Genomic DNA, 27,769 nt, shown 5'->3' with positions numbered 1-27,769 from the left:
ATCTCTTACGTTGATTATATTATTAAATGTGTATTTCACTTTTCATATATATATATATATATATATATATATATATATATATATATATATATATATATATATATATATATATATATATATATATATATGTACTTATTTGTTATTTACATATCATAGCGCTCCCACACTTTCATCAATTATATAATTATTGCATGCGTGTAGCAAAATTTTCTTATGGTATACGGCAATGAATGATACAACTGTATGAAAGTACAGGACATGCCCTGAGAATAACTATACACAGAAAGGTAACATGACTGACAGCCTGGCGTTGCCGTTCCCATAACAACCGTTTTCCAGCCGCTCTTCCCAACCGGAAACGGAAGTGACGGCGCTGGCTGTGAAAGTGGTCTATTCTCTAGCAGGATTCATTGTGTTTGTGGGTAGTGAAGCCAGTCGCAGTCTGAGGCATCCGGATGAGCTTTGCTTTGCCTCCGGGCAGCACTGCCGAGAGTCACACAGGGCCCTGGGCTTGTCACTGATTCCAGAGCCCCTTATTACAGCCACAGACATGAATAAGCAGGAATTGGCTGATGAAGCTCTGTTCCTTCTCCTGCACAATGAGATCATCTCCTGTGTGTACAAGTCACCGGAGCAGGGAGATGTGGTGAGTGTCAGCTCTGCTGTGTCAGCACCAGGGGACGATTCCACCATCACTTGTCTCTACTCTGTGCATTGTTTTAGTGGTGGTGGATATATATACTAGTGTATAGAGATCATTATTGTTATTATTACCTATGTGTGTGTGTGTATGTATATATATATATATATATATATATATATATATATATATATATATATATATACACACACACACACACACCTTGTAGTTGGGCTATATTTCCTGCCATTACACCAAGGATGCTGCTAACACATTTCTGTCTATTTATGTAGGGCAGGGAAATCTCCAACAAAAGTTTCCCCTATGATCACCTGTCAGGATTTGCTTAGGGTTAGGACTAGACTATACAGCGCTGATGGACCTGTGACGTCACACCCACATGAACCGGCCTGAAAGGGGGAGGGGCGGGGTTGCTAACGGGGGACCAAAACTGTCCGCTCGCCACGCTTCGGGCACGGTGGCTCGCTGCGCTTGCCACAAATATTTATTCCCCTTCTATGCCCTAGTGGATGGTAACGCAGGAGCAGTCCAGCCTCCTGCAGCGGTCACGTGGTGGATGCGTCACAGAGGTCCTTTAGCCACATAGGAAATAGCAGCAACCATTTGCTTAGATCAGTGGTTCCCAAACTCTGTCCTAAAGGCACCCTGACAGTCCAGGTTTTAAGGATATCCATGCTTAAGCACATGTGATTGATTTATTTAGTACCTTAGTTTGATTATACCATCTGTGCGCAAACCTGGATATCCTTAAAACCTGGACTGTTAGGTTGCTTTGAGGACTGAGTTTGTGAAACCGTGGCTTAGATAGTCCCATCTTCTAGGTTTACATATTATTATTCATATTTCTTCACTACTACAGTTATACAATTCTAATATTATATATAATACAGTACTGTGCAAAAGTTTTAGGCAGGTGTGGAAAAAATGCTGCAAAGTAAGAATGCTTCCACAAATAGATGTGTTAATAGTTTATTTTTATCAATTAACAATATGCAAAGTGAAGAAAAATCTAAATCAAATCAATATTTGGTGTAGGGATGTGCAGGCTCGGATAGGTTCGAGTTTGCACGTGGAGTTCGGATTTTTCCCTCCAAAAAAACGGAACTCAGAACGAGGCAAAACGTCATCTTACATGGACGAACATCATCATTCCTGGACAAAAGACCAGGAATGATGATGTTCGTCCATGTAAGATGACGTTTTGCCTCTTTCTGAGTTCCGTTTTTTTGGAGGGAAAAATCCGAACTCCACGTGCAAACTCGAACCTATCCGAGCCTGCACATCCCTAATTTGGTGTGACCACACTTTGCCTTCAAAACAGCATCAGTTCTTCTAGGTACACTTGAAACTTAGTGCATCAGACCTGCCTAAAACTTTTGCACAGTATTTTGTGTGTGTGTATATATTTATTAGTGAAAGCAGTAACGTAGTATAATAAAGAGAAAACCCAGAATTGAGGTCAGAATATGCGAGGTTCATAACACTATTCAGACCCCAAATGATTTGTTTGGTGAACGCCGAAAAGTAATTTAATACAGTTTAGAGGAAATCTGTTACTGATCTCTATATTTATTTGCTAACAGGCAAATACGTTTTTGCATGCTCTACTGTCATTACATTGACTGACTGATTACTATGCCTCATTAGTGCACACATTTAGAGAGATTATCATGGCAGCTGCAATTGTAAACAGGATAAATGTTACCCATAGATTTGTCCTGTAATAATAAATGTCTCTTACATGGTTGCTTTATAGGTTTTGCTAAGTTTGGTTCCCAAAATTCTATTTTTAAATGAATATTCTCCATGTTTTAGGAAAACTGTTTGCTGTTCTTTTATGTGTAAATAGTAGATCTCAACAAATGTACTAATATATGTAACACAGAACAATTATGTAGACAGAAAGGTCCTAGTAATTTGCTTGTGTGACTGATGTTGGATTTGTTGGTGCCACATTATTGTTTCATATTGGTCTTTATTGGGACTTTTTTGATGCCATTTAAACCACTGTTTCTCACTACTTTATGAGTAAGAAATACTGCTGCATAGTGTGTGTTTGCACATTTGCTAATTTTTTTTACATTTTGTGTTTTTTTTTAATTTTCTTTTATTTTCGCTACTTCATTTGCAAGTCTCACAGGTTTTGGCTACTTTATGTTGTGCTTTGACTGGAGAAAACATTTGACACTTTTTTTTTTTTGTTCTAGGAAAACGGAAGGTGCATCACTAAGTTGGAAAACATGGGTTTTCGAGTAGGACAAGGCTTAATAGAACGGTAAGTGTTTATTTAACTGCCTTAATATTCATAGGCACGTTTTCAATTCCACGCGAAATGTCGGAATCCGCGGAAAAGTATCGCGGATGACGTTATTTTGCCAGGCGGAAACTTTGCCGTATTCAATTGCAAAGACTTTTCGCGTATGCGGAAAGTCAATGTAATGTAATAGGCGGAAAAGATTTGCCTATGAAAGTAGGCGGAAAAAAGTGCAGAATTGCGGATTTGGGGTGCAAAGGTACGGAAACCACTCGGCACCCTTGGGACAGCTCCCCAAAGGTTAACTGTGTCAAAAAATCCCTATAAAAGGAGGAACACCCCAAAAAATTACTTTGAAAAAGGGGGTAAAAAAGTATAAAGTTGAGGTACAATCAAATCAAATTAAAAGTAGCGAAATGTACTTTTGGGGGGCCTGCAAGTAGGGGCGAGGTGTGTGTGTTTTTTTTTTTTATTTGCAGGTGTTTGCAACAGGTGGGTTTTTCACGATTTTTTTAAACTTCACTTTAGAGACTTTTAAATATGCTGGCACCCATTTTGAAGTACCCCAAATTTGACAGGACTATTTATTTTCACCAAAAAATACTGCTTTAAGCTATTCTTCACCACTTGTGCAAAGTCGCTAATTAGAAGCTATTGAAACAACTTCAGTACCCCAAACAACTTTATTAGGCCTATTCGGGGACCTCTACATTGATCCCCAATGTTAGTGCACCTTTTTTGGGGGGTTCAGGCTGATTTCCCCATTTCTGATAGCACTTTCCACCTGTTCAGACATCACGGCTTTCTGTTTTCGCTCCCTTTGGAATTGAATATGGCGAAATGCGGGGGCGCGCCCGATAAGTTTCCGCAGCAAAAACACGTGATGACGGCGGAAACGAGATTCTGCCATTGGCTGCAAAATTTTTGCGGCTAATTGAATACGGGCTATGGTGTCATTGTTGTTGCTATTTAGTAGTTTGTCAGTTTTATGTGCCCATAATAACCTTGCTCGGCCCCTTTGTTATATTTTTGGAGATGGGGGAAAAAAAACAACTTAAATTGCTCTTTTGCCAATATTTGAATATTAATTATCATGTGATAAGTTTGTTTTAATTATCCCCCCTGTTCAGAGCAGTTTGTCATTTGAATCCATCATCCCCTCAGATTTACCAAGGACACAGCCAGGTTCAAAGATGAATTAGATATTATGAAGTTTGTCTGCAAAGATTTTTGGACAAGTGTGTTCAAGAAACAGATTGATAACCTGCGGACCAATCACCAGGTGAAGCGTAAGCAGCATGCACCAGCGTTCTGTCTGTTTTTCCATAGGCATCCAGGGCTATTTGCTCAGTCTGTGAGTGTACACGTTGCATGCTCTGTGTGAATAAGCAGCAATATCATACAGAAATGGAGAACAAGAGCCAGAGTTTATACGTAGCCTTCTCAATCATAGTTAAAGCTGCAGTTTGGCACTTGTCTGGTGTAGGCATGGGCATTTAAGCTAGAATGCGCACATGCCTTGGTAAGATCCTAATGCTGTCGCGTAAAGAGTATGGGTTTCCATGCCACTAACGAAGCACGAGGATCTGATACTCATTTGAGGCTATACTATAAGGATGTGGTATAAAGGATCGACAGTAAGAAGGTCGATAATGAATAGGTTGACGCCAAAAGGTTGACAGGTACTAAAGGTCAACATGTTCAAATGGTCGACACCTTTTCGTATTTTAACCCTAACCGTCCCTACTGACAGCCTAACCCTAACCCCGCGTACATCGAACCCTAAAAAGCTTGAAAAAAAAAAGCTGTGTCAACCATCTGAAATTATCGATCTTGCACGTCGGCCGTTTGATGTTGGTCTATTAATTGTCGACCTTCTTACTGTTGTCTCCTTTCATCCAGCTCCCGTACTATAATGCAGTGGCATGTCTCGGTAGTATGTTTCTGGCAGCACCCGTATATGTTCGTGCCTGTGATGCCATGTCCGCCACTTGCGGTTGATCTGTTTTGTGAAAAGTTTCAGGAGCAGCAGTTCCATAATATATATTATTTCAGTTTTCCCTGGAGAGGGTTCCATGTATGACACATGGAGCAGTGAGGGCCTTAGATATTGTCGTTAACTGATGAATAAAATATAAAAGACCTCTAGTAGGATTAGACATACTCAGTACTGGTTTATTTATATTCCCTGGTTGGAATTAAAGGTTGGGCAAGGCCTTCATAGTTCCTCCCCTGTCCTTGCTTTCTTTATCTCATCACCCCTGCACATATTTGCTGTATACATGCCCAGAACTTCTGCCTAAATCCGTTCCCTTAACTTTCGCTTATTATTATTTTTAAATGCTTGCTCTCCTCTCACTTTTGTTATGTGCATCTTCTCTTTGTAAAGGGAATATACGTGCTCCAGGACAACAAGTTCCGCCTCATAACTCAAATGTCTGCAGGAAAACAATATATGGAGCATGTCCCCAAGGTAAGGCTAAACTTGGTAGTAATAATAAATGGAATATAATAGTATACACAATCTTATTACCTGACGCAAAGAAAACTAATGACGCAAAAAAACGATCATTTCAGTTTCATTACGATGTACAATAAAAATGAAGGCAGCATTCACTGAAGGATAATTGCTGGTCTGCTTACAATACAGTTGAAACCAATGAAACCTACATAGAACATACCTCCCAACTGTCCCGATTTGGTGGGGACTGACCTACCATCAAGCAGTTTTGTCCTATTTGCAGGGGTGTTGGGAAGTATTGTAGTGCTGCGTCCAGCAGAGGCAGGTGCCTATACTGCGTTCAGTAGAAAAAAATGTTGGTTTATGTATGAACATGGCCTCCTGGTGGTGCGGCCATGTCCCCTATGATGCTGTTACATTTCCTACGTGACGCAGCCACACCTCCTACACCCATACCGATTTAGGCTCGGGCAATGTCTGGTATTATAGAATACTTTTTTTTTTTTTTTAAACGTATTAACATGTTTTTCATATTATGTAAAATGTGCATACTGTCAAAGGAATAAATCATCTCCACTGAATCCCTATATTTTTCATGCATTTTCGCTCTCCGTTTGCAGATTAGACTGCTATAGAGATGGCTTATGCTTTATTATGAATAACGATTTAGTAACGGGGCTGGTATTCTTTTTTTATTTTTGTAAATAGTTTATGTTTAATTAGAATATATAAGACCTATATTATAGGGGGGGAGTGGGAGGCCACACTGGTATAACATTGCAAACACCATCATAGTGTGAACTAACGGTACTAAAATAAAATTGAAAGAGTCTGTAAGAAACATCTATATGATGACAGAAAATAGATAAGTGGATAGAAAGTAGCGATTAATCAGAACAAAAGGGCCGAGAGGCCACCCAGCAATTGGGAGCTATGTGAGGGATTTTGATAGCTGTACCAAGGATTCCAAATCTGTACGAGATTAGAGGATCTGTTATTTAGGTACGCGGTGATCTTCTCCATACTCTCCAAGTGCCAGATTTTCTCAGTAACTAGGCGCAGAGGAGGAGGTTCTAAGCTTTCCAGTATAATGCAACGAGGCATCTGGCTGCATTCAATATTGGAACCACTAACTTAGTGGAAGTTATGTCTAACATTGCAATTGGCAAACCCAAGACAAAGGACCAAGGGTCTTTTATTATGGGAGCATTATCTACCTTACCTAACAACTTTGCAATCATATCCCAGTAACGCGCTATTTTAGGCATGTCCACCAAATATGAATAAAAGAACCTAGGGCACCGCTACCTCTCCAGCACTGAGGGGAAACAGAAGGAGACTTGTATGCAGCCAGCAGGGACCAGGTAAAAGACCTTGTAGGCATTCTCCTTCACCAGGGTTGAAATAGATGTCTTTGAGACTGCGATATAGATATCAGACCCAGTCTGCTCGTTCTGGTGGTGGACCTAGGTCTCTTTCCCACTGTAATTCAAATGATGGGGAAGAAGATTGCTCACATGATGGAGGAGAGAATCAATGACGGATATTACGCCCTGAGTTAAGGGACTACAATAACAGAGATTCAAGTGTGGACAGAGGGCCTGATTCAGAGCCGCTCGCAAAAAGCAAGCGCTCGCTCTGAATCAGGGCGGCCGCATGTTTTTTTAAAACCGTCCTCCTGCCGCTCGCATAGCTGTGGGTGACCACCCACAGCTTTTGCGAGCGGACAGGTGATGGTCGCGACCATTGGGCTTGCGACGAGACCCTTGTGGTAGGGTCTCGTTCCCGTAAGCCCCAGTGAGCTTCTGGCTCTAATAGAGCCGGTAGCTCACCACTGACATCACTCGTGATGTCATTGGGGCCGCCCCCAAATGGCAGGCGTTCCTTCGGGAACGCCTCCGTTTGGTAAGCCGACCCGCCTACCAAACGGGGCGAGCTGCCGATCAATATCGACAGCCGACCCTTTTGGATGCGAGCGCTGGAGCGAGTGGTTTCTGAATCAGGCCCAAAGAGCAAAGTGGTAAAGGGCTAATCAGGGAAGATACAAAATGTCCCAATTGAAAGCATAAAAAAGGGTTCACTTCAGGGACATTAAATTTAGTTGTAATATACGGTAACAACATGCATACATCATTATCCAAACTATCTATAACAAAGCAGATATTCCTATTAACCCAGGGGTGAGCCCGGACCAAGGATTGACCTGGTGGAAAGGCAGGGTTGTCCGATATAGGGTAGGGATAAGGGAAGAGGGGGCCAAGAGGAATTTAAAGAGACGAGCACAGTAATCCCAAATCTGACACGTAAAGTTAAGGACAGGATGTGAACCGACATAAGAACCGGGCCCCACTGACATCACAAGTGATGTCAGTGGGAGAGATTTCGGCTCTGTTAGAGCCGAAATCTCTCTGGGGCTTGCGGCCATGAGACCCTTCCACAAGGGTCGCAAGCCCAATGGTCGCGATGGTCTTGACTATCGCGACCATCTTCCTGGCCGCTCGCTATAGCTGTGGGTGGTCACCACAGCTATGCGAGCGGCCAGGAGACTGTTCAAAAAAAGAAAAAAAAAGACTCTGAATCAGGGCCTGAGTCTAGTGTTTCAAGCATGCAATGCCACCTGCAGACTGCATTGAGAGTTGTGGACACAGGCTGCCCAATCATCGTTTACTCCATGGCATCCTTTCAAGTTATCTAAACTATATTTTACTGCAGCTGTCTTCTAGACAGCGGGACACACTAGCATAGCATGCTGTAAACTTCCTGTGATGTGGCCCAGTATTTGTTCCTACTTCACCCTGGCCAGAGAATATGCTCCTTGACCCCAAGTGCTGAGAGTTTATAAACTTTGGCGTCAGTTTATCTACTCTGTACCCTGCCCTCCCTCTGTGTGTAGTGATCTCTCCTTAGCAAAACAGATATGGTGCAAGCATTTGTCTCTCTCTATTGAAAATACAAATATATATATATATATATATATATATATATATATATATATATATACATACATACACACCACACACATATATACAGTCAGGTGCATAAATATTGGGACATAGACAGAATTTTATATTTTGCCTCTATTCACCACCACAATGGCTTTGAAATGAAACAAACAAGATGTGCTTTAACTGCAGACTTTCAGATTTAATTTGAGGGTAATTACATCCAAATCAGGTGATCGGTGTAGGAATTACAACGATTTCTTTATGTGCCTCCCACTTTGTAAGGGGCCAAAAGTAATGGGACAAACTAAACAATCCTAAATCTAACTTTCACTATTTAATACTGGAACACATAGACATCACCAGACGCTAGGTTTCATCCCTGGTGATGCTCTGCCAGGCCTCTACTGCAAATGTCTTCAGTTCCTGCTTGTTCTTGGGGCATTTTCCCTTCAGTTTTGTCTTCATCAAGTGAAATGCATGCTCAATCGGATTCAGGTCAGGGGATTGACTTGGCCATTGCGCAACATTCCACTTTTTAGCCTTAAAAAACTTATTGGTTGCTTTTGCAGTATGCTTTGGGTCATTGTCCATCTGCACTGTGAAGCGCCGTCCAATGAGTTCTGAAGCATTTGACTGAATATGAGAATATAATATTGCCCGAAACACTTCAGAATTCATTCTGCTGCTTTTGTCAGCAGTCACATCATCCATAAATACAAGGGAACCAGTTCCATTGGCAGACATACATGCCCACACCATGACACTACCACCACCATGCTTCACTGATGAGGTGGTATGTTTTGGATCATGAGCAGTTCCTTTCCTTCTCCATACTCTTCTCTACCCATCATCTCTGGTACAAGTTGATCTTTTGTTCCAGAACTGTAATGGCTTTTTTAGATGTTGTTTGGCAAACTAATCTGGTCTTCCTGTTTTTGTGGCTCACTAATGGTTTACATCTTGTGGTGAACCCTCTATATTCACTCTTGTGAAGTCTTCTCTTGATTGTTGACTTTGACACATATACACCTACCTCCTGGAGAGTGTTCTTGATTTGGCCAACTGTTGTGAAGGGGTTTTTCTTCACCAGGGAAATAATTCTTCTGTCATCCACCACAGTTGTTTTCCGTGGTCTTCCGGGTCTTTTGGTGTTGCTGAGCTCTCCGGTGCGTTCTTTCTTTTTAAGAATGTTCCAAACAGTTGATTTGGCCACACCTAATGTTTTTGCTATCTCTCTGATGGGTTTGTTTTGATTTTTCAGCCTAATGATGGCTTGCTTCACTGATAGTGACAGCTCTTTGGATCTCATATTGAGAGACGACAGCAACTGATTCCAAATGCAAATGTCACACCTAGAATCAACTCCAGACCTTTTACTGCTTAATTGATAATGAAATAACGAGGGAATAGCCCAGCACCTGTCCATGAAATCGCTTTTGAGTTGATAGTCCCATTACTTCTGGCCCCTTAAAAAGTGGGAGGCACATATAGAAACCGTTGTAATTCCTACACCGTTCACCTGATTTGGATGTAATTACCCTCAAATTAAATCTGAAAGTCTACAGTTAAAGCACATCTTGTTTGTTTCATTTCAAAGCCATTGTGGTGGTGAATAGAGGCCAAAATATTAAAATTCTGTCAATGTCCCAATATTTATACACCTGACTGTGTATGTGTGTATATATATAATATATTTCTACAATACTGTTCACAACATTAAAACAAATGAAAATCTCAATTCCAGTAGTGTTAAATAGAATGAATACCCACGCCCTGAAGGCCCAGCTGCATTTGTTTTTTGTAATAATTTTATAGATCGTGTCACCTTCAATGTGGGCTTATCCCATTTTGTTTTAAAAATGTAAAACAATTATGTATTGTCTCCTAGGTGACATTTCTTGTTCTGTAGTATTGTAATATGTCATTATCAGGCTTTCTCTCATAACTTCCCTGCCAAATCCCGAATTTCAAACCCTTGTCCAATCCACAATTCCATCAACAATAGTATTAATTTTTTTTCTAAATGCCAGCATAATATCAGTCCCCATCCTTAGTTGTCAAATACTTTTTTCTGCGAAATGCGTACATCTCCCATCCTCCAGTAGCTTTGTTCTTAAACTATAGTTGTGGGTCTTCTTAAATAGTTTACTTAAAAACATCTGCCAGGGGAGGGGCTATAAATACATGCAAGAAGAACATCGCATTCTGACAGGTTAGTAGGCAATTGATACTACTTTCATTTGAATTACTCTTCTCTTAGTTATACTTCACTCGGCTTTCATTGAAGCAATGAGCGCATAAAGCATGAAGCCAATACTGTTGCACTAGTTGACCAGCCTAAGAGGTAGTGCGCAGTCTGTACAAAATACTACTGCTTCTCCTGCTGATGTTACGTCGTTCTATGATTGATGCTGAGCCATTAACAGTAGGCTCCATGTACGGACACTACATTATGAGTCTGAGAGTATTCTCTGTACTCTGATGGTCTTGTCTAAATCTACATAAATATTACTTCAATTCATGGTGTTGATGCCTTTCAGTAATTTATAGTGATTCTATGATAATTACAGTTTTATGGTAAAAATGAATGTTTCCTCTATGAGGCACTCTATAACCTGCCCGGGTCACCTCATCTGTCCAAGTCGTTGGGAACTGATATTGGCACTTCTCTCTCTTCCACTTTCCTTCCAAAGCTGAACAAGATGCTCTCTGTATTGCTGATATAACACTCATCAATCAGCAATTAAAGCCATAAGATCGCCATCCGCTCCTTGCCAAGATGGTTTGTCTCCCAGCACTATAAATAAATTCATAGATTTTAGCCCCGGTTTTTACAGATTTCTATTACAAAATTCTTGAGTGGGCTCACTTTGACTTGGTGTCCGTATTGACCAATATAGCAGTTCTGCCCCAACTGGACTAACACCCTACCCTATGTTCAGATTACAGGCCGATTTCACTCCTGAACGTCTGTACTTCCTCATCTCATTTACCCAGACCATATTTAGCTATATACATGGTTAGCAAGTGCTGGATGACAGCAGAAGAACCATTCACTCATTGCCCTTCCTTGGAATTAGATTTCCTAAAAACATTTGACTGCATTTCACGGTCCTTCACGTCATAGGTGCTTAGGTCAATGGGCTTTGATGAAATATTTATCACCGGGATTCTTGCATTACACCAGTGGTTCCCAAACTTTTTTGAACCAAGGCGCACGTGCATCAGAATTGTTTTCACGGCACCCCTAAAGGTGCCCACACACATAGCAATATTTTACCCGATCTGGCCGATTCCGACGCATTGGAATGACTGATCTCGTAAAATATGGCCAAATCGTGAAGAAATCGCGAGTCCCCACTCACAATCACGATGCGATGTGCGACCTGCAGGGACGCGTATCGCATCTTCAGATCTACTGTGCTGTAGGGCAGATCTGACAATCTCAAGTCAGGATGCACTGGAGTAGTTAGGAGGCACGATAGATCGTGTGTCACATTGGCAGCATTTTCAGACCAAATCGTGTGCAGGACTGCCGGGGAGCTCCCAGGGAGAGTTCAGGGGGAAATCGTACACATCGTGTGATTGAGATCACATCGCTATGTGTGTGGGCCCCTTAAGCCAAGAGTTTGTTATTGAGAAATTCAGAAAAAAAATGTAGTGAAGTAGTACTGTGAAGTAACTTGTGCTGACCTGTCATCCTGGATGTAGATAAATGGCAAATGTATTATAAAACTTATAGGAATATATTGAACTGCATAAATCAATATAATATCAATAGTTCCCAATGACAGAATAGCTCCAAACAGAGCAGATAGACAAATTAGCTCCAAGAGGAGCAAAGGAAAAAACAAATATAATGAATTTTAAAATGAAACGCAGAAATGCAGTGAGTGTCATCCGGGTAAAAAACATGGAGTTTCCAGTGAAACCCTGCTAGACACTCACAGACTAAAGCTCCAGATGTCCAATGGCTCTTGGTGGCTGCATGCAAGTATATCCAATGCGTTTCGAGCTGTGTCAGCTCTTTATCAATGTATGTCCGGTAGTCCCGCTTGCGTCACCGGAAGTGGCAAATTCGAAACCAAAAGCACCTACTTCTGTATCCATATAAAAAATTAGTTTCAGCTGATATCCAACACACACTTTGCTTCTTCTTTTTTTGGGTGCAGGGGACACCCTAGCAGTGTCCCCCAGCTGCTTTGTTTAGTGTGCATGAAAGTCTCGAATATCCAGTTGCCCAAATATTTCTGGTTTAATGTAGGGAAATCTGAATACAAAATAGCTTTTTATGATGTCCTCTTGGCGATCGTCAATCTGTTCTTGCCCATTCAAACCCTGCTTCAAGAAATTGATCATTACAGCCATTGCTCCAGACGCTCTCAATCTTTCTCTCACAGATCTAAAGAAAAGAAATCTGATAAAACACTTCCCCCGCCATTGACACTTAATGAATGTATTCAGCACCTTTTTTATGAACATTCTTCATTGATTGTTTTTTTTCTGTACTTTGATTATATCTTTAGTGTATTCTATTATTCATGTTCTCGCAGTATGAAATATGTATCATAGTACTATTTATCTTCCGTTTCTGTTAAAATAAATACATAGAAAAAAGTCTAATTAAAATATGTGGTTTGTTTTCCTTTTATTTTGAAAATGTTTGTTTTACTCATCAGATTGTTGCCTTACAAATTTCTTTATTGTTTTAACCAACATAAACAATGATACACATCTGATTTGCATGTAACGTTTGAAGCTATATAAAAATTACAAAGGCAAACTGCTTAATCAACGGAATGTAGTCATAATCCCGGTGTGCAGGATGCTGGTGCCGGAATCCCGACACTGGTCAGAATTCCGGCACCATCACCCCGATGGGGGGGGATGGTTAGGGCTAGGTAATAGGGGGGGTAAAGTTAGGCATTAGGGGGGAGGGTTAGGGCTAGGCACTAGGGTGGGGGGAGGGTTAGGGTTATGCACTAGGGGGGGGAAGGTTAGGGTAAGGCATTAGGGGGGAAAGGCTAGGGTTAGGCACTAGGGAGTAGATTTAAGCACTGGGGGGAAGGTTATGGTTGGGCACTGGGGCGGGGAGGTTATGGTTGGGCACGGGGGGGAAGGTTAGGTTTGGGCACGGGGGGGGGAGGTTAGGTTTGGGGCCCTGGGGGGGGTGGAGGTTAGGTTTGGGGCCCCGGGGGGAGGGGGGGGTGGAGGTTAGGTTTGGGGCCCCGGGGGGAGGGGGGGGTTGGAGGTTAGGTTTGAGGCCCTGGGGGGGGGGGAGGTTAGGTTTGGGGCCCTGGGGGGGGGGCGGGGGAGGTTAGGTTTGGGGCCCCGGGGGGAGGGGGGGGTGGAGGTTAGGTTTGGGGCCCCGGGGGGAGGGGGGGGTTGGAGGTTAGGTTTGAGGCCCTGGGGGGGGGGGAGGTTAGGTTTGGGGCCCTGGGGGGGGGGCGGGGGAGGTTAGGTTTGGGGCCCTGGGGGGGGGGGCGGGGGAGGTTAGGTTTGGGGCCCTGGGGGGGGGGGGCGGGGGAGGTTAGGTTTGGGGCCCTGGGGGGGGGGGCGGGGGAGGTTAGGTTTGGGGCCCTGGGGGGGGGGGCGGGGGAGGTTAGGTTTGGGGCCCTGGGGGGGGGGGCGGGGGAGGTTAGGTTTGGGGCCCTGGGGGGGGGGCGGGGGAGGTTAGGTTTGGGGCCCTGGGGGGGGGGGGCGGGGGAGGTTAGGTTTGGGGCCCTGGGGGGGGGGGGCGGGGGAGGTTAGGTTTGGGGCCCTGGGGGGGGGGGCGGGGGAGGTTAGGTTTGGGGCCCTGGGGGGGGGGGGGCGGGGGAGGTTAGGTTTGGGGCCCTGGGGGGGGGGCGGGGGAGGTTGGGTTTGGGGCCCTGGGGGAGGGGGGGGGGGGAGGTTGGATTTGGGCCCCGGGGGGAGGGGGGGGGAGGAGGTTGGATTTGGGCCCCGGGGGGAGGGGGGGCGGGAGGAGGCGTGGATTTGGGCCCCGGGGGGAGGGGGGGGGGAGGTTGGATTTGGGCCCCGGGGGGAGGGGGGGGGGGAGTTTGGATTTGGGCCCTAGGGGGTTAGGTTTAGGCACTAGGGGGTTATGGTTAGGCCCTAGGGTGGAGGGTTAGGTACTGGGGGGAAGGTTAGGGTTAGGTACTGGGGGGGAAGGTTAGGGTTAGGCACTAGAAGGGAGGGTTAAGGTTAGGCCATAGGGGGGTGGGTTAGGGTTAGGCACTAGGGGGGAGGGTTAGGCACTGGGGGGAATGTTAGGGTTAGGCACTAGGGGGTTAGGGTTAGGCCCTATTGGGGCGGGTTAGGGTTAGGCACTAGGGGGGAGGTTTAGGCACTAGGGGGAAGGTTAGGGTTAGGCACTGGGGGTTATGGTTAGGCACTAGGGGAGAGGGTTAGGCACTGGGGGGAAGGTTAGGGTTAGGCACTAGGGGGGAAGGTGAGGGTTAGGCACTAGGAGGGTAAGCTTAGGGTTAGGCAATACGGTGGAGGTTAGGTTTAGGGTGCAGGGAGGGTTAGGATACCTACCGCCGGGTGTTTGTGTCGGTATCCTAACCCTGTCGGGATGCCGGCGTCGGGACTCTGACCACGAGTTCCCAAGCGCCGGCATCCTGTACCCAATCCCTTGCAACATGTACGGATAAGGCAGTATTCATTATTCTGCAATATATATCCGTTTCTTCCTATACAGAAGACAAAATACTTAACTTAATTGCATTTAAGAAAATCATAAAATCATCAGAGGCTTTAGTTGAATACATTTGTGCACAAGTTTATATCAGTTAATGGCCCTTTACCGTTATGAATGGAATTACCGACATTTAGCTTTATGCACACTTACAAATAGAGATTTAAACTTTCCAGGTTACCTTAGACCTCAGTACTGAGCAGGCAGCGACAAGCTTACTGTAGGTAATTTTGCCAAATGCACAATAATCTGGGAGAATTACAAAGCAACAAATGAAAATTGTATTTTATTTTTATAGGTACATTAACACTGGGGGAGGGGCGTATTAAGAGAGGAGGGCGGCCGTGTTCACTCCCGTGCGGGGCCCCCTCTTCTCTCCCCGGCTGCCGTCAGCAGTAGACTCCGGGCACTAGAGTATCCTGTGCATGCGAAGCTCACTGGGAAAATGGCAGAGCAGACATTTTCCCAGTGATTTCATTCTGCGCATGTGCGCAGTGGCGGCCATTTTCCAGATGGTTTCGCCAGCCCGACTCCGTGGGACATCGGAGTGGTAAGTATGAAAAAAAGTACGGGAGCGGGGTGTGCGATGCGGGGCCCCCCTGGACCCAGGGGCCCGTGTGCACCGCACACCCTGCACCCATTATAAATATACGCACTGGGGAGAGTTTTGATCTGCCCTTGAGCTCTTAACCTCATTTTGTGTCTTATGATACCTATTTTTGCAATTTGAAGCATCTGGCCATACACTGCATGATAATAATTGGGCAAACGCTTTTGGTTTTCCAACATGTTTGATTTAACCAATCTCCAAAAAGCAGATATTGTTCAAATCTTCCCAGTGTTTTAGGCAAAGAACTATTTTCTAACCAAGAGAACGATCCTGCTGTCACCTTTTGTAGATGGACAGTGGGCCTGATTCAGAGGCGCTCGCTATTTGCGGTCGTTCGTTTTAAAAAAAGGGGTGGCTATTCAAATGAACCGTTCGCTCTTTGCGGCCTGTTCACGCCTCTAAGTCTGAACGAGCGAGCAAAACTTGCAGTCGAAATTTTGATAAAAACGCCCCCTGGCCGTTCGCATCATACGTCATGTCCGCTATTTATTAGATTAATCGAGTACATCGAACAGCGTATGAACTGCTCGCTATTCTTGTGGCTGGTTTTTCCTACCACAGTTTTGCGAGCAGTTCTGACAATAAATCAACCAAGTGACGTGGTCAATGACGCTGCTGTTGTAATTATGCACACCCATAAAACGCCCGCTTTGACCTTTAAGCACGCCAGCGTTCTGATCTCCACTCCCAGTTTTCAAGCACCTTCCCCTGTTACCACCCACATACGCCTCATTCTGTCACTCAAATTTGCAGGCATTCGCTATATAGCGAACAAACGATTTTCGGCCGCACTGACTGCTTCGCGCATGCGTACTAAAAACCGTACGCATGCGCAGATGTGCGAACATCGCTCGGAACGAGCGTACTGCCGCTTACGAGCGGCTCTGAATCAGCCCCAGTGTCCGCTACTTCCAGTGTTGGGAAGAAATTAAAATGCTTTCAGCCCGATGCCAGTTAGGGTTCTTCCAACACCAGTGGGTGCTGGGTAATAAGTGTAAAAGTGATTTTTTTTTTTGTTAACTATTAGTTTATTGAAGCATACATCAGAATAATCATCAAGTTTGACAAAAATAATGCAAACAACATGTAGAAAGGTGTACAGCAGTTATAATAATGGTGCAATCTCTCAAGCAGTTTGACACATGAGAAGACACATAACGTGCAACATACAATGATAGATATCCACATAAGTAACAAGAGGGAAAACAAAGATGTAACAAATGGTTAGTACAGAGACATATTGTGATGCAATACTTCAAACGCCTCAGTTTTCCACTTTTCCAAACCATTAAACGGGGGAGACGTGAGCCACCACTTTAGTGCAGCCCACGTTTGGAATATGACTTGGATTTAACTATAATATCACCCCAAAAGGGAAATATAGGGGCATAACAATCACTGATGAAAATAAAATAAAAGTAATGTGGGTAGAGAGCCTGATTCAGAGCCGGACGCTCTGACCAGAGCGCTCGCTCTGAATCAGGGCCCTCCTACCTAAACTTGGAGCGGCCTCTTGGACGCTCGCATAGCTGTAGGTTACCACCCACAGCCTATGTGAGTGTCCATGATGATGGTCGCGATGGTCAAGACCATCGCGACCATCGGGCTTGCGATGAGACCCTGCGGTAAAGCCAAAATCATCCCACTGACATCACTAGTGATGTCAGTGGGGCCGACCCAGACGGTAGGCGTTCCCATGGGAACGCCTCCGTCTGGCAGCCACGCACCTGACACGCCCACCAAAGGGGGCGTGCTGTCACTCACCATCGACAGCACGCCCCTTTGGTGCAAGACCCCGAGCGACGGCTACCCCGTCGCTCGCCGGGTCTCGCGCATGCGCACGACGGAGCTCCCTCCAGCGCTCGCGAGCGGGTCTGAATGAGACCCTGAGTCCATTATTGCTAAGCTTTACCTATCAAAAATTGCTGTAGTTGTACATACAGAATAACTGATGTGAGAATAGGACTGATAGTTCACAAGGACAAACTAGATAGAGTTTAAAAAAAACAAAAAAAAAAACACAGGTAACTGGGAGTAGGGGACAAACAAGAAAAAAGCTAATACCAGTAAAAATATTAGTAATCAATTGTCATAGCCAGACTAGCTAGTATAGGTGAGCGGTCTAATATTAAGAGGACAAAAAGGCATGAGTAAATAACATGTCATTTATGTAACATCACCTAGGGGGCCTTGAAACATTGGTGGTATATAGACAGCAGGGGGTAATCTTAGATTCAAAGTAAATAATTGTGGCTTTTGAACAGTTTTCTTCCTAATAAACAAATGCAACAGCTTGTCAGGTAAATAAAACTATAGAGAGTAGAGACCAGTAAAGTTTGGATTATATCCACTGTCTCTATTCCCATGGGACAAAGAGTGTGCAGCAAACATTGGTGATGTTCTCAGCGCACAATCTAAGTCTGAAAATGCAAAAGAATGGGCAGCAGGGCTCCTCTCAGAACTAAAAAGTGCAAAATATTGGGAAGTTGTAGAGATAGAAATAGCGATGGCATCTTCAGAGAGATGTGCGGGTAAGGAAGTAACAGACTCAATGTTAAGACTACTTTGTGCTGGTACATTAATCTCAGAGTCGCTCTGCAACTGAGTTTTTATAATTGGGCTTGGTTCTTGGGCATTCAAAGGGACTGAGTCAGGGTCTAAAAGAGCCAACAAGCGATTAAACCGCTCGTCTAGGTAGGGAATCAGGATCTTCGATAACTCCATTGCCAATTGAGTAGCAAAGACTTTAGTGTCTGATATGGAATATTTGAGCTCCATTGTTGTCAAAATAGGAAGGTAGTGGAGTGAGGGGGAAAAATAGATCTCACAAAATACCAATTACAGTATTATAGAACACTGAATATTCTACAGACTGCAAGTAAAGGTTTCTCCACTAGATGGCAATATGAAGCCTTACTTGTAAATTAATATACAATTGAAGAGCACTGAGCTACGAAACAAAACAGACTCATGCAGTAAATTGTAAAAGAGCAGAATATCAGTAAAAAAAAAAAGTCAACAATATATAATAATGATATAAACAAATAACAGTAATAAGATAAGCAAAGTTCTTGCTAAGGGAATTACTCGATTTCCTCACTGTGTTCCTGGAACCTCAGCTACCACAGACTGTCTCAGCGATAATTGAAGTAGCTTATGCCCAGTCCAGATATATGTAGTGCAGCAGTCCTGGCAGCAGCAGACCCAGCCAAAGAAAGGATGAAGATGATGCAGAGAAACAGTGTGTGGGAAAGTGTAGCGAGTTCTTACTTCGAAGGCTGGCACAGAGGAACAGGTCTATATAAAATTGATAGCAGGACCATCCAAAGGAAGGGACCCAGTCTCCCCTCAGCTCCCGGAGACCACTCTCAGAGAAGGAGATCAGCGTCACTGTGGGTTTTGCACGGGAGCACCTTCAGAGATAACTTGCAGATGGCTCGGTGAAAGGCAGGTAACCCCAGGCGAGACTCAACTCAGCAGTCACACCAAAGCCAGATCTGACGCTTGCTGGTTACAAAGGGCACTCCAAAAAGGATCAACATCTCGGGAGGTAAGTCCAGCAGCGCTAGTAGAACAAGGGAGTCTCAATCGCAGACCTCTCCAAGATTAGTCCGTTATGGAAAGGGCAGATTTACAACAAGCTCTCTCTTTCTCCCAGTTTTCGCGCCCTAAGATAGCATGGGGCGGTCATAAATGCCTGCACCGTTACAGGCTTGACTCCGGGGTAGATAAAGGGTCTCCAGACTCGGTGTGCAGATCCAAAACCCCACCAAGATGTTGAGGCAGCTTTATCCCACAATGTAGGGTAAGTCTGAGGGATAAGAACCAGTTACAAAGCAATTTTGATGATCAAAGTCTGGAGCCCATGTAAAATGTGGCCACTCTGGGTGCCCCGCCCACCGGAAGTCCCGTAAAAAGTGATTTTAAGTAATTTGTTTTCTTGTACACTGTAGGTATCAATATAATCAGGTGCCATAAACAGCCACCGGGGAATGTTGGCATTTGGAGAGCCACAAGTGTATTGCACCAGGGAATAATGCAGATAAAAACAGACGGAAGTGTAATAAAAAATCAAATAAAAAAATCAAACTTAAACAATTACTTTCTCAGTCAGACCCCTCGTAAGAAGCCATTACTTTATTACTGTCCTGAAGTCGTCTTCTATCATTCCAGTTAGGGGTCAAAAGAGGAACACCAACCCCCTGCCCCTCCCCAAAAGAAAACAAAATAACAAAAAACAACATAATATTTTGAGACCATAGGAAGCGGAGCGTGGTGCTTTTTGTGCAAGCTCCTGCTGGCCAGTATTTATTTACATTTGTCTAGAAGACAAACAATAATCTGATGGATCTATGGGGAGAAAAGATTTGTGATAAAGGTCTTCTATAGACAGAATATCAGGCGTGTCTGATGATAATCTGTCACTGTATAGAGTTCACGTCATGACGTTCGTTCAGGTGGTCTGATCTGATGAAAAAATTGGTATTGTATGGCCAGTTCAAAGATATCGTACTGTGTGTACGCACCTTTAAACGATAACTAAATCGTTCATCGATAAATCGTTCATTTCGTTCAGTGTGTATGCAATGAATGACCAACGATGCGCGCTGCAGCATGGACGATAACGATGTCTATGGTTGTCCGTACGGTATCCGGTCATTAGGTCTACATTGTCTAGATAGACAATGTTTAGGTAGACAATGGAAGATAGACAGGCAGTAGGTCGACAGGGTCTGAAGGTCGACACACTAAAGGTCGACATGTACTGAAGGTCGAGATGGTCATTAAGTCGACACTCATATGGTCGACATGCAAATAGTCAATATGTTTTTTTTAGCTCTAATCTTTACCGTAATCCTAACCCTCCCTCCAAGTGCCTAACCCTAACCGTCGGGGTAAGTGCCTAACCGTAACCCTGACACTAACCCTAAGTTTATAAAAAAGAAAAGAAAATGTCAGCCATTTGCGCGTCGACCTTCAGACCCTGTCGACCTCCAGTACATGTCGACCTCCAGTACATGTCGACCTTGTTACTAGTCGACCTTCAGTCCCTGTCGACCTATTGCATGTCGACATTCAGTCCCTGTCGACATATTGCCTGTTGACCTTCAGTCCCTGTCGACCTATTGCCTGTCGACCTTCAGTCCCTGTCGACCTATTGCCTGTCTATTTTCCATTGTGTACCTAAATATTGTCTGTCTAGACAATGTAGACCTAATGATCCACAACCCTGACACTAACCCTAACCTTAAGAAAACAAATTGTCAGCCATTTGCATGTCGACTATGAGTGTCGACCTAGTGACCCTGTCGACCTCCAGTACATGTTGACCTTACTAGTCGACCTTCAGACCCTGTCTACCTTCAGCCCCTGGCGACCTATTGCATGTCGACCTTCAGCCCCTGGCGACCTATTGCATGTCGACCTTCAGCCCCTGGCGACCTATTGCATGTCGACCTTCGGCCCCTGTCGACCTATTGTATGTCGACCTTCAGTCCCTGTCGACCTATTGCACGTCGGCCTTCAGTCCCTGTCGACCTATTGCACGTCGACCTTCAGTCCTTGTCGACCTATTGCATGTCGACCTTCAGTCCCTGTCGACCTATTGCATGCCGACCTTCAGTCCCTGCCGACCTATTGCATGTCGGCCTTCAGTCCCTGTCGACCTACCGCATGTCGACTTTCAGTCCATGTCGACCTACTGCATGTCGACCTTCAGTCCCTGTCGACCTATTGCATGTCGACCTTCAGCCCCTGTCGACCTATTGCATGTTGACCTTCAGCCCCTGTCGACCTATTGCATGTCGACCTTCAGTCCCTGTCTATCTATTGCCTGTCTATCTGCCATTGTCTACCTAAATATTGTCTATCTTCTAGACAATGTAGACCTAATGATCCACACCCGTCCATATATGCAGGCCAACTTGGACGATATCTTCAAGAATTGCCTGTTAAGAGATGTGGCAGGGTGGCTTCACTGAAAGATATCCATCATAGATATCTCTGTGTGTACACCCTATATCGCTTGTCCTGCACTACAAAAAAGTTCAAGGGAAATCGTTCAGCGATATTGTTGGTTGTACAGATCGTACCGTATGTATGCAGCTTAAGATCATCATCATTATGTTGTCTGGAACTGGTCATTTGGCTGCAACGGTTAATTGTCTCTTATACACACATAGATGGTTCCACATACATCTAGCCCCCTGGCGCGTTTAACTGCCCTTCTAGTCGCACCATGCTGTGTCGTGACTCAGTAACTCGAGTGTATTTTCGTGCAACTTTTTACTTTCAAATGCGTCTTATTTCCACAATGATGCAAATTGATATCACAAGCAGCTTCTGCTGATTAAAATGATATGCAGCATGCTTATGTTCTGTGAGCAGCTGCGGGTGTATCTGCATGTGAAACGTTAGTGTTACAGCCGCTGACACTGTAATGTGGCATTTCGCCTGCAGATACATCTGCAGCCGCTCACAAAACATAGGCATGCTGTATATCATTTTAATCATCTAGTCGCGTCGCTGTGTGAATAAGACACATTTGAAGGTAAAATGCAGCACAAAAAGACGCTCGGTGCTACCGAGTCACACTGAGTTCCCGCGACTTGTATCGCACGAAGGATAGATGTATGTGTCACAGTTTAACCTTCTCACTATTTATATTTTTAAATGAAATGATGTTGGTAAGTGTTTATGACTCTTATTTCACCTTTCCTTGCAGTATCTGGCATTTACATGTGGGTTAATCCGCGGTGGTTTATCTAATCTGGGAATAAGAAGTATTGTTACAGCAGAAGTCTCAGTAATGCCTGCATGTGAGTATATGAGCCACTCTATTCGATCTATGGTTTGGGTTCACTCCATATCTGCTGCTCATCAAAAATTGCAATGGGCCTAATTCAGATATGAACGCAAACCCCGATGGTTTACGTACATCTCCCATGTTTGTTGATCTGCACATGCGCAGGATCTGGTTGCGGTGCTGCCTTAGCCGCATCGCTGTTTGGGGGTGGGGAAGGGACGGCAATGGCTAGTGTCCCAAAAAACAGGAGCAGCGGGCCCCATTTTCTATGCTTGACGAGGCCAGTGGCTGTATCCTGGGACGCAGCTTCACTTACCCTGTTAGCGTGAAAACCCCTGCCATCCTGAGTGTTACTCAGATGCCCGATGTTCACACACATGGTCCGATGCCGAGTCTTCGGGCACAGCAGAGGATCACAAAAACCTGCAGTAGGCATCTTTCCTCTACAGATGCCTCCTGCTACTTTTACATATTTCCGCACAGCAGCTCCGTCCAATAACTCAGCCGTTGTGCATTTAGCGTCCATCTATGGATCAGGCCTCATATTGTGAGTAGCATCTTCTAATGACAGACAGTTTGTAGACTTTGTTATTGATGTCTGTGCAGTTCAGTGTGTCAGTGATCATATGTATATGGCTACTCTCCAGGGATAATTACTCCTAGCACAGCAAGTAAGTGACCTCAAGTACAGTTCCTACAGAGATATTGGTGCATATGCTCCCCCAACACCTTTGACTGCTCCGGGCTCCGCTTTTCTCCCTGTCTCTCCTTCGTTACCATGTGCAGGCCGGATTCCGAAGGCCGTAAATCACTGAGTCATAGCGGAATGTTGTGACTACCTCATACATAGATGAAATATGTTTCTATAATTCCCAGTTAGAAAACAAATAAGCACTGTCAAATGTAATAGTCTGTGACTGGTGCATTAATGTCTCTTCTTGTTTAGAAAAACACCAAGCTGTTCGCCATATTTATATACATAAAATGTGTAGATGACAAAGGTCTTCTTTTGATTTTTAAAGCACACACTTTCATTTACACAGACGCTTTGAAGCTCTGGGACTACCAAGATTGTCTAACTTGAGCCCCAGAGCTGCTACAGACAGCTATTTCCCCCTGATTCCATGTTACTGAACTGGCAAATCAGTGCCACTTTACCAGGGATGTAGTTGGGATACTTACAGCCGGGATGGCGGCTCTCGAAATCCCAGCGCCGGAATCTCCATTTCCGGCCGGAAGAACGGATGACAGAATCCCGACAGTAGTGGAGATGCCGACGCCGGAATCCTGACAACCGGCATCCCGATTGTAAGTATAGCGGGGCCGGTTAGGTGTTAGCTGCTTGGGGGGGAGGGGTCAGGTTTAGGCACCACAGGGTGGAAGTTAGGGTTAGGCACTAAGGGGGGAGGGTTAGTTTCAGGCACCAAGTGGGGAGGGTTAGGTTTGGGCACTGATGGGGAGTGTTAGGATGCAGAAAAGGAGGGTTAGGGTTACAGGGAGAGGGTTAGGATACTTGCCTAACCCCTGCGGGATACCGTGCATCGGGATGCTGCTGTCCGTATTTTGACAGCTGACATCCTGGCTGCCGGTATTTCAAACCCAACCCCTTTACAATGGAGATGCAGGACCAATCGCAAGCCTCAGTTTCTTCATTGTGACTTGGGATTGGTCCTCATGCTGGAACCTGCGGGAACCCTTGGAATGGAGGCTTCAGGTAGCAGCATTTGGGGCTCTAGCTAGAGGGAGTGCCTAGTAAAAAGGGTTCCGTAGATTGTAGTGCAGCATTAATGGAAGTCCTTTATCCACCACTAGTCATTAATGGCTACCTGTTCACAAGGGAATACCTTGAGGCTCTGTTCTCCACAGAACTAGTTAGATTAGTCGTTCTCACACGCTATCCTTTGTACCTCAGCAGTTCATGATTTCCAGATGACCTGTGGATCTTTAAAATGTGACATTTGGTAATACACCTGTGCCCAGCTAGGTGGTCTGTACAATGTAAACTTTTAGGCTTCCTGAGGACCAGGGTTGAGAAACATTACGTTAGATTATAGACTTCGACATCATTCTACGATAGAATGCATCAAATTCCCAGAAGTGTTGAAGCTGCAATGACCATTATAATGACAATATTAGTCTGTGAAAATCTCCATAATTATATGATGCTTGGCTATTGAATTGCAGTTACCAGTGATAATCCTGTGACTACTTAGCTATGTAGTGTTTGTGACAAGGTTTCGGTATTTGATTATATACATATACAGCTGTACTTTCACTCGCTAAGCTGTTCGCTAGCTGTTGGATTTGGCAGATGTCCATCTCCAATTGAAACACTATAAGGGAGAGATGTACTAAGCTTTGGAAAGTAATAAAGTACCAACCAATCAGCTCCTAACTCGCTTTACAGGCTATGTTTGAAAAATGACAGGAGCTAATTGGTTGGTTCTTTATCTCCATCCATTTTATCTCTTTCCAAGGCTTAGTACATACACCCCATCTACATTTCATAAGTCTGCTTCCTCTTCATTACATGGGTACAATAATAATAATTGTCAATGTACTGTATCGTCTGAGAATGTTTATTATGCTGATGATGAACCGGTTTCTCTATTTATAGGTAAATTTCAAGTCATGATTCAGAAGTTGTAGCACACGAGCAAGAATTTCATACAGATCCTCACATAATAGTATAAACGTATTATTCCCAGGCTCCCATAGCTGCTGATATGCTACATAACTTCATTTCAATGACTCACCCCGAGCTGTACAGCCTTGCCTCCTCCTTGCACAAGTCTTAAACCTTCTGATCAGGATGACAAAATATTTTCTTAATCTGTTTACTCATCTAATGAACTACCAGAGTACAGTAAAACGTGTACACAAGCACACTGACATGTTGGAAGCATCAGGAAACTTCCATTACACCGCTCAGCAATGCGTTCTAAGGAATATGAAAAGTGAGTGTGGAAACTTGCAACCTAGGGAAAGTTATCACGACTGACAAATTTGCCTTAATTGTTGGGACGATTTGGCCTTCACACGACCAGAATACCTGCAGATGCTTCCGTTTAGAATAAGAGGGTGCTACCTTTTACAAAAACTTTGTTTTAAAAATAACCATTTATTAAGTAGTGGATATTTAGTTTATATAGTCATAGGATACTTCATTTAGAAAATCAACTCACAAGCTAATCAGCCTGGCTTGTATCCTCACTCTGCCGGGTTAAGCTACCTGCATCCGGCAAAAACGTCAAGCAAAATGTGTTTTGTTGGTGCACCAATTTCCCCAAAACAAGGAAAAAAGACAAACAAACAAGACACTAATCCAGACGTTTCCATGTGTTCTGGATAAGCGGTTTCTTGCAGTACCTGTACAATAGGATAACCATCTTCTGTGTAATGACTATCGCAAGTAAATCCGGTAACTTGTATATTTCTGATGTGCACTGAAAGGACAACCTGTGAATCTATCACGTACACTTTTGATAACCCGATGACTCAGATTTTGTACCCTAATATCTGTCCCGGGCATGGCTGATGAAGGTGACAGCTGTTAGCACTAGAGGACCCGTTCCGTTGTAGCTGTTTACCTTTGCCGGTTGGTGAGGTGTAGTGAACACTGCTCTAGATTGTATTATTAAATTAGAAGCTGCAATTTGTTTGAACAGTGTTTCTTCTCTCTCTCTCAGTTCCCATTATCCGTGTGTGTCTGCAAGACCATAAATGTGGGAGTCACTGAGCATAGAGGAGCATTGCCACCAAAGTAGTATATGGGAGGGGTGTCCTAAATAGCAGATGTCTATCTTTAGCATATAGGGAGCATTTCAATTTGGTGCGAATCGTGTTCCAGAATGCGATTCCACAACGCGCACACATCGTAGATTTTCGTTGCTCCCATAGGGGAGCGCAGGAAAAAATCTGTGATTTTGAATACATTTCAGGGGGTTCTGTATATGTCAAATATACACACATTGCCAGCATCCCACTCGCTAATTGGTTACATGGCATATTGCTTAGCTTGTCCCATATGCAACTCTAACTTTAAGCTTTAACACTATGTTGCCCATAGCAACCAATCAGATTCTACTTACCATTTAACTAGCACCTTCTAGAAGATAATAGCTAGAATCTGATTGGTTGCTATGGGTAACATCTCCACTTCTGTAAACTCTCACTTTAGTAAATATACCCCTATGTATTTTTTTGTTCCCTTATTTACATATGAGACCATAAAACCTGTGTAAATCTAGAATAAGATTTTTCTATATAAAAGTCGCAATTTGCCTATTTTGGTGCAGTTAACAGCTGTTTTAATAAGCCTAGAAACCCATGTGAGTATATAATTGCATGTGTAATGCAAAGGCCAGTATGTCTGATAATAATGTTCTTAAAATAGGAAATGTTGTTGGAAGATGGCTGCTATGGTATAAGGACCACAGAAGTCGGGGCATGAATATCACATCACTCTTATAGAAGGCAGCAAAAGCGGAAAATAGGCAAAATTTCATACAGGTTTATCAAGTTTCATAGTAGTATCCACTCTGCATGATACAGCGTGCTCCGGAGGGTTAGGGGGCTCAGGCTGGTATAATATGGTGGCCATTTTGTCCAGGGCTGGTTTACTTCCTGTTAATGTCTGGCAATAAAACTGTACACTCCTGTTCTGATTCAGCCTCCTGGAGTCACAATTCCATTTTCCAACCTTTATTAATATTTTAGAGCAGAAAACATAAACCCATCTGAATAGTTTTAACCTAGTTTTAATAACAAACCTAGTTACATAACATAGACTTTATATATGACTTTATCCATGTCTGAATTGTGCCAGTATTATGCTGTACATTGACAGTATATAAATGTATTTTATTGATGTTGCAAGTCTGTAAAATAAGGTGTATGTCAAATATACAAGATTGAATAAGGGATCATAGATAAATGGAATTATATCAATATATAATGTATAATTTATTTTCATCAGGTTGTAGTCTCTGCATATTTCATTGATTGTTATAGGTACAAATGCTAAATGGAAAAAATAACTAAATAAAGCATTTGACCTTCATCAATGTTATCCTTTCATTAATTCATTTATTTATAATTTTTTTTAAAAAAGAGAATTGAATTAGATATTTTGATAAAAAAAACATTGAGGGAGAAGGGTGCTGAAGAGAGAATAAGGGGAAGGGGGGGGATTGGGGTGCTGGAGTTATTATAGTGTGGAGCCGGAGAGGAATAATTATGAAACTGACCAGGTACAATAAAACAAGGTACTTCAAGAAGATTCTAACAAGTTGCACAGGAACATATGCCGACAATGCGAACTTTGAGACGGGCAAAGTTTGATAAAACAG

General features: G+C 43.7%; 1 protein-coding gene across 3 annotated transcripts; it reads left to right on the top strand.

Moving 5' to 3' along the window:
• Positions 1 to 393: 393 nt before the first annotated feature.
• On the top strand, positions 394 to 27,480 carry TRAPPC6B (trafficking protein particle complex subunit 6B). 3 transcript variants are annotated; one of them, XR_015878317.1, is made up of 6 exons: positions 394 to 646; positions 2,869 to 2,936; positions 4,080 to 4,204; positions 5,305 to 5,388; positions 22,338 to 22,431; positions 25,036 to 27,480. XR_015878317.1 is itself a non-coding variant. In XM_088471332.1 (6 exons), the coding sequence occupies exons 1-6, from the start codon at positions 551 to 553 to the stop codon at positions 25,065 to 25,067; spliced, it is 492 nt and encodes a 163-aa protein (XP_088327458.1). In that variant the 5' UTR covers positions 394 to 550; the 3' UTR covers positions 25,068 to 27,480. The 3 variants fall into 3 exon arrangements, 2 of the variants coding, with proteins under 2 accessions (XP_088327458.1, XP_088327459.1); XM_088471332.1 differs by having other exon boundaries at positions 4,080 to 4,197; XM_088471333.1 differs by lacking the exons at positions 22,338 to 22,431; positions 25,036 to 27,480 and adding an exon at positions 12,722 to 12,821.
• Positions 27,481 to 27,769: the final 289 nt, after the last annotated feature.

This window comes from Taudactylus pleione, unplaced genomic scaffold (genome assembly GCF_031769625.1).
Source record: "Taudactylus pleione unplaced genomic scaffold, aTauple2 ptg000113l, whole genome shotgun sequence".
Lineage (NCBI taxonomy): Eukaryota > Metazoa > Chordata > Amphibia > Anura > Myobatrachidae > Taudactylus > Taudactylus pleione.
Note: the sequence above shows the minus strand (reverse complement) of the source record. Positions and strands in the feature narration are given on the sequence as shown.

Excerpts from the sequence above, each read along its gene's own strand:
- TRAPPC6B (XM_088471332.1), top strand. The coding sequence starts at position 551 with ATGAATAAGCAGGAATTGGCTGATGAAGCTCTGTTCCTTCTCCTGCAC. Across the intron at positions 4,198-5,304 it reads ACCTGCGGACCAATCACCAG|GGAATATACGTGCTCCAGGA; the intron begins GTGAAGCGTAAG and ends CTCTTTGTAAAG. Across the intron at positions 5,389-22,337 it reads ATATGGAGCATGTCCCCAAG|TATCTGGCATTTACATGTGG; the intron begins GTAAGGCTAAAC and ends CTTTCCTTGCAG.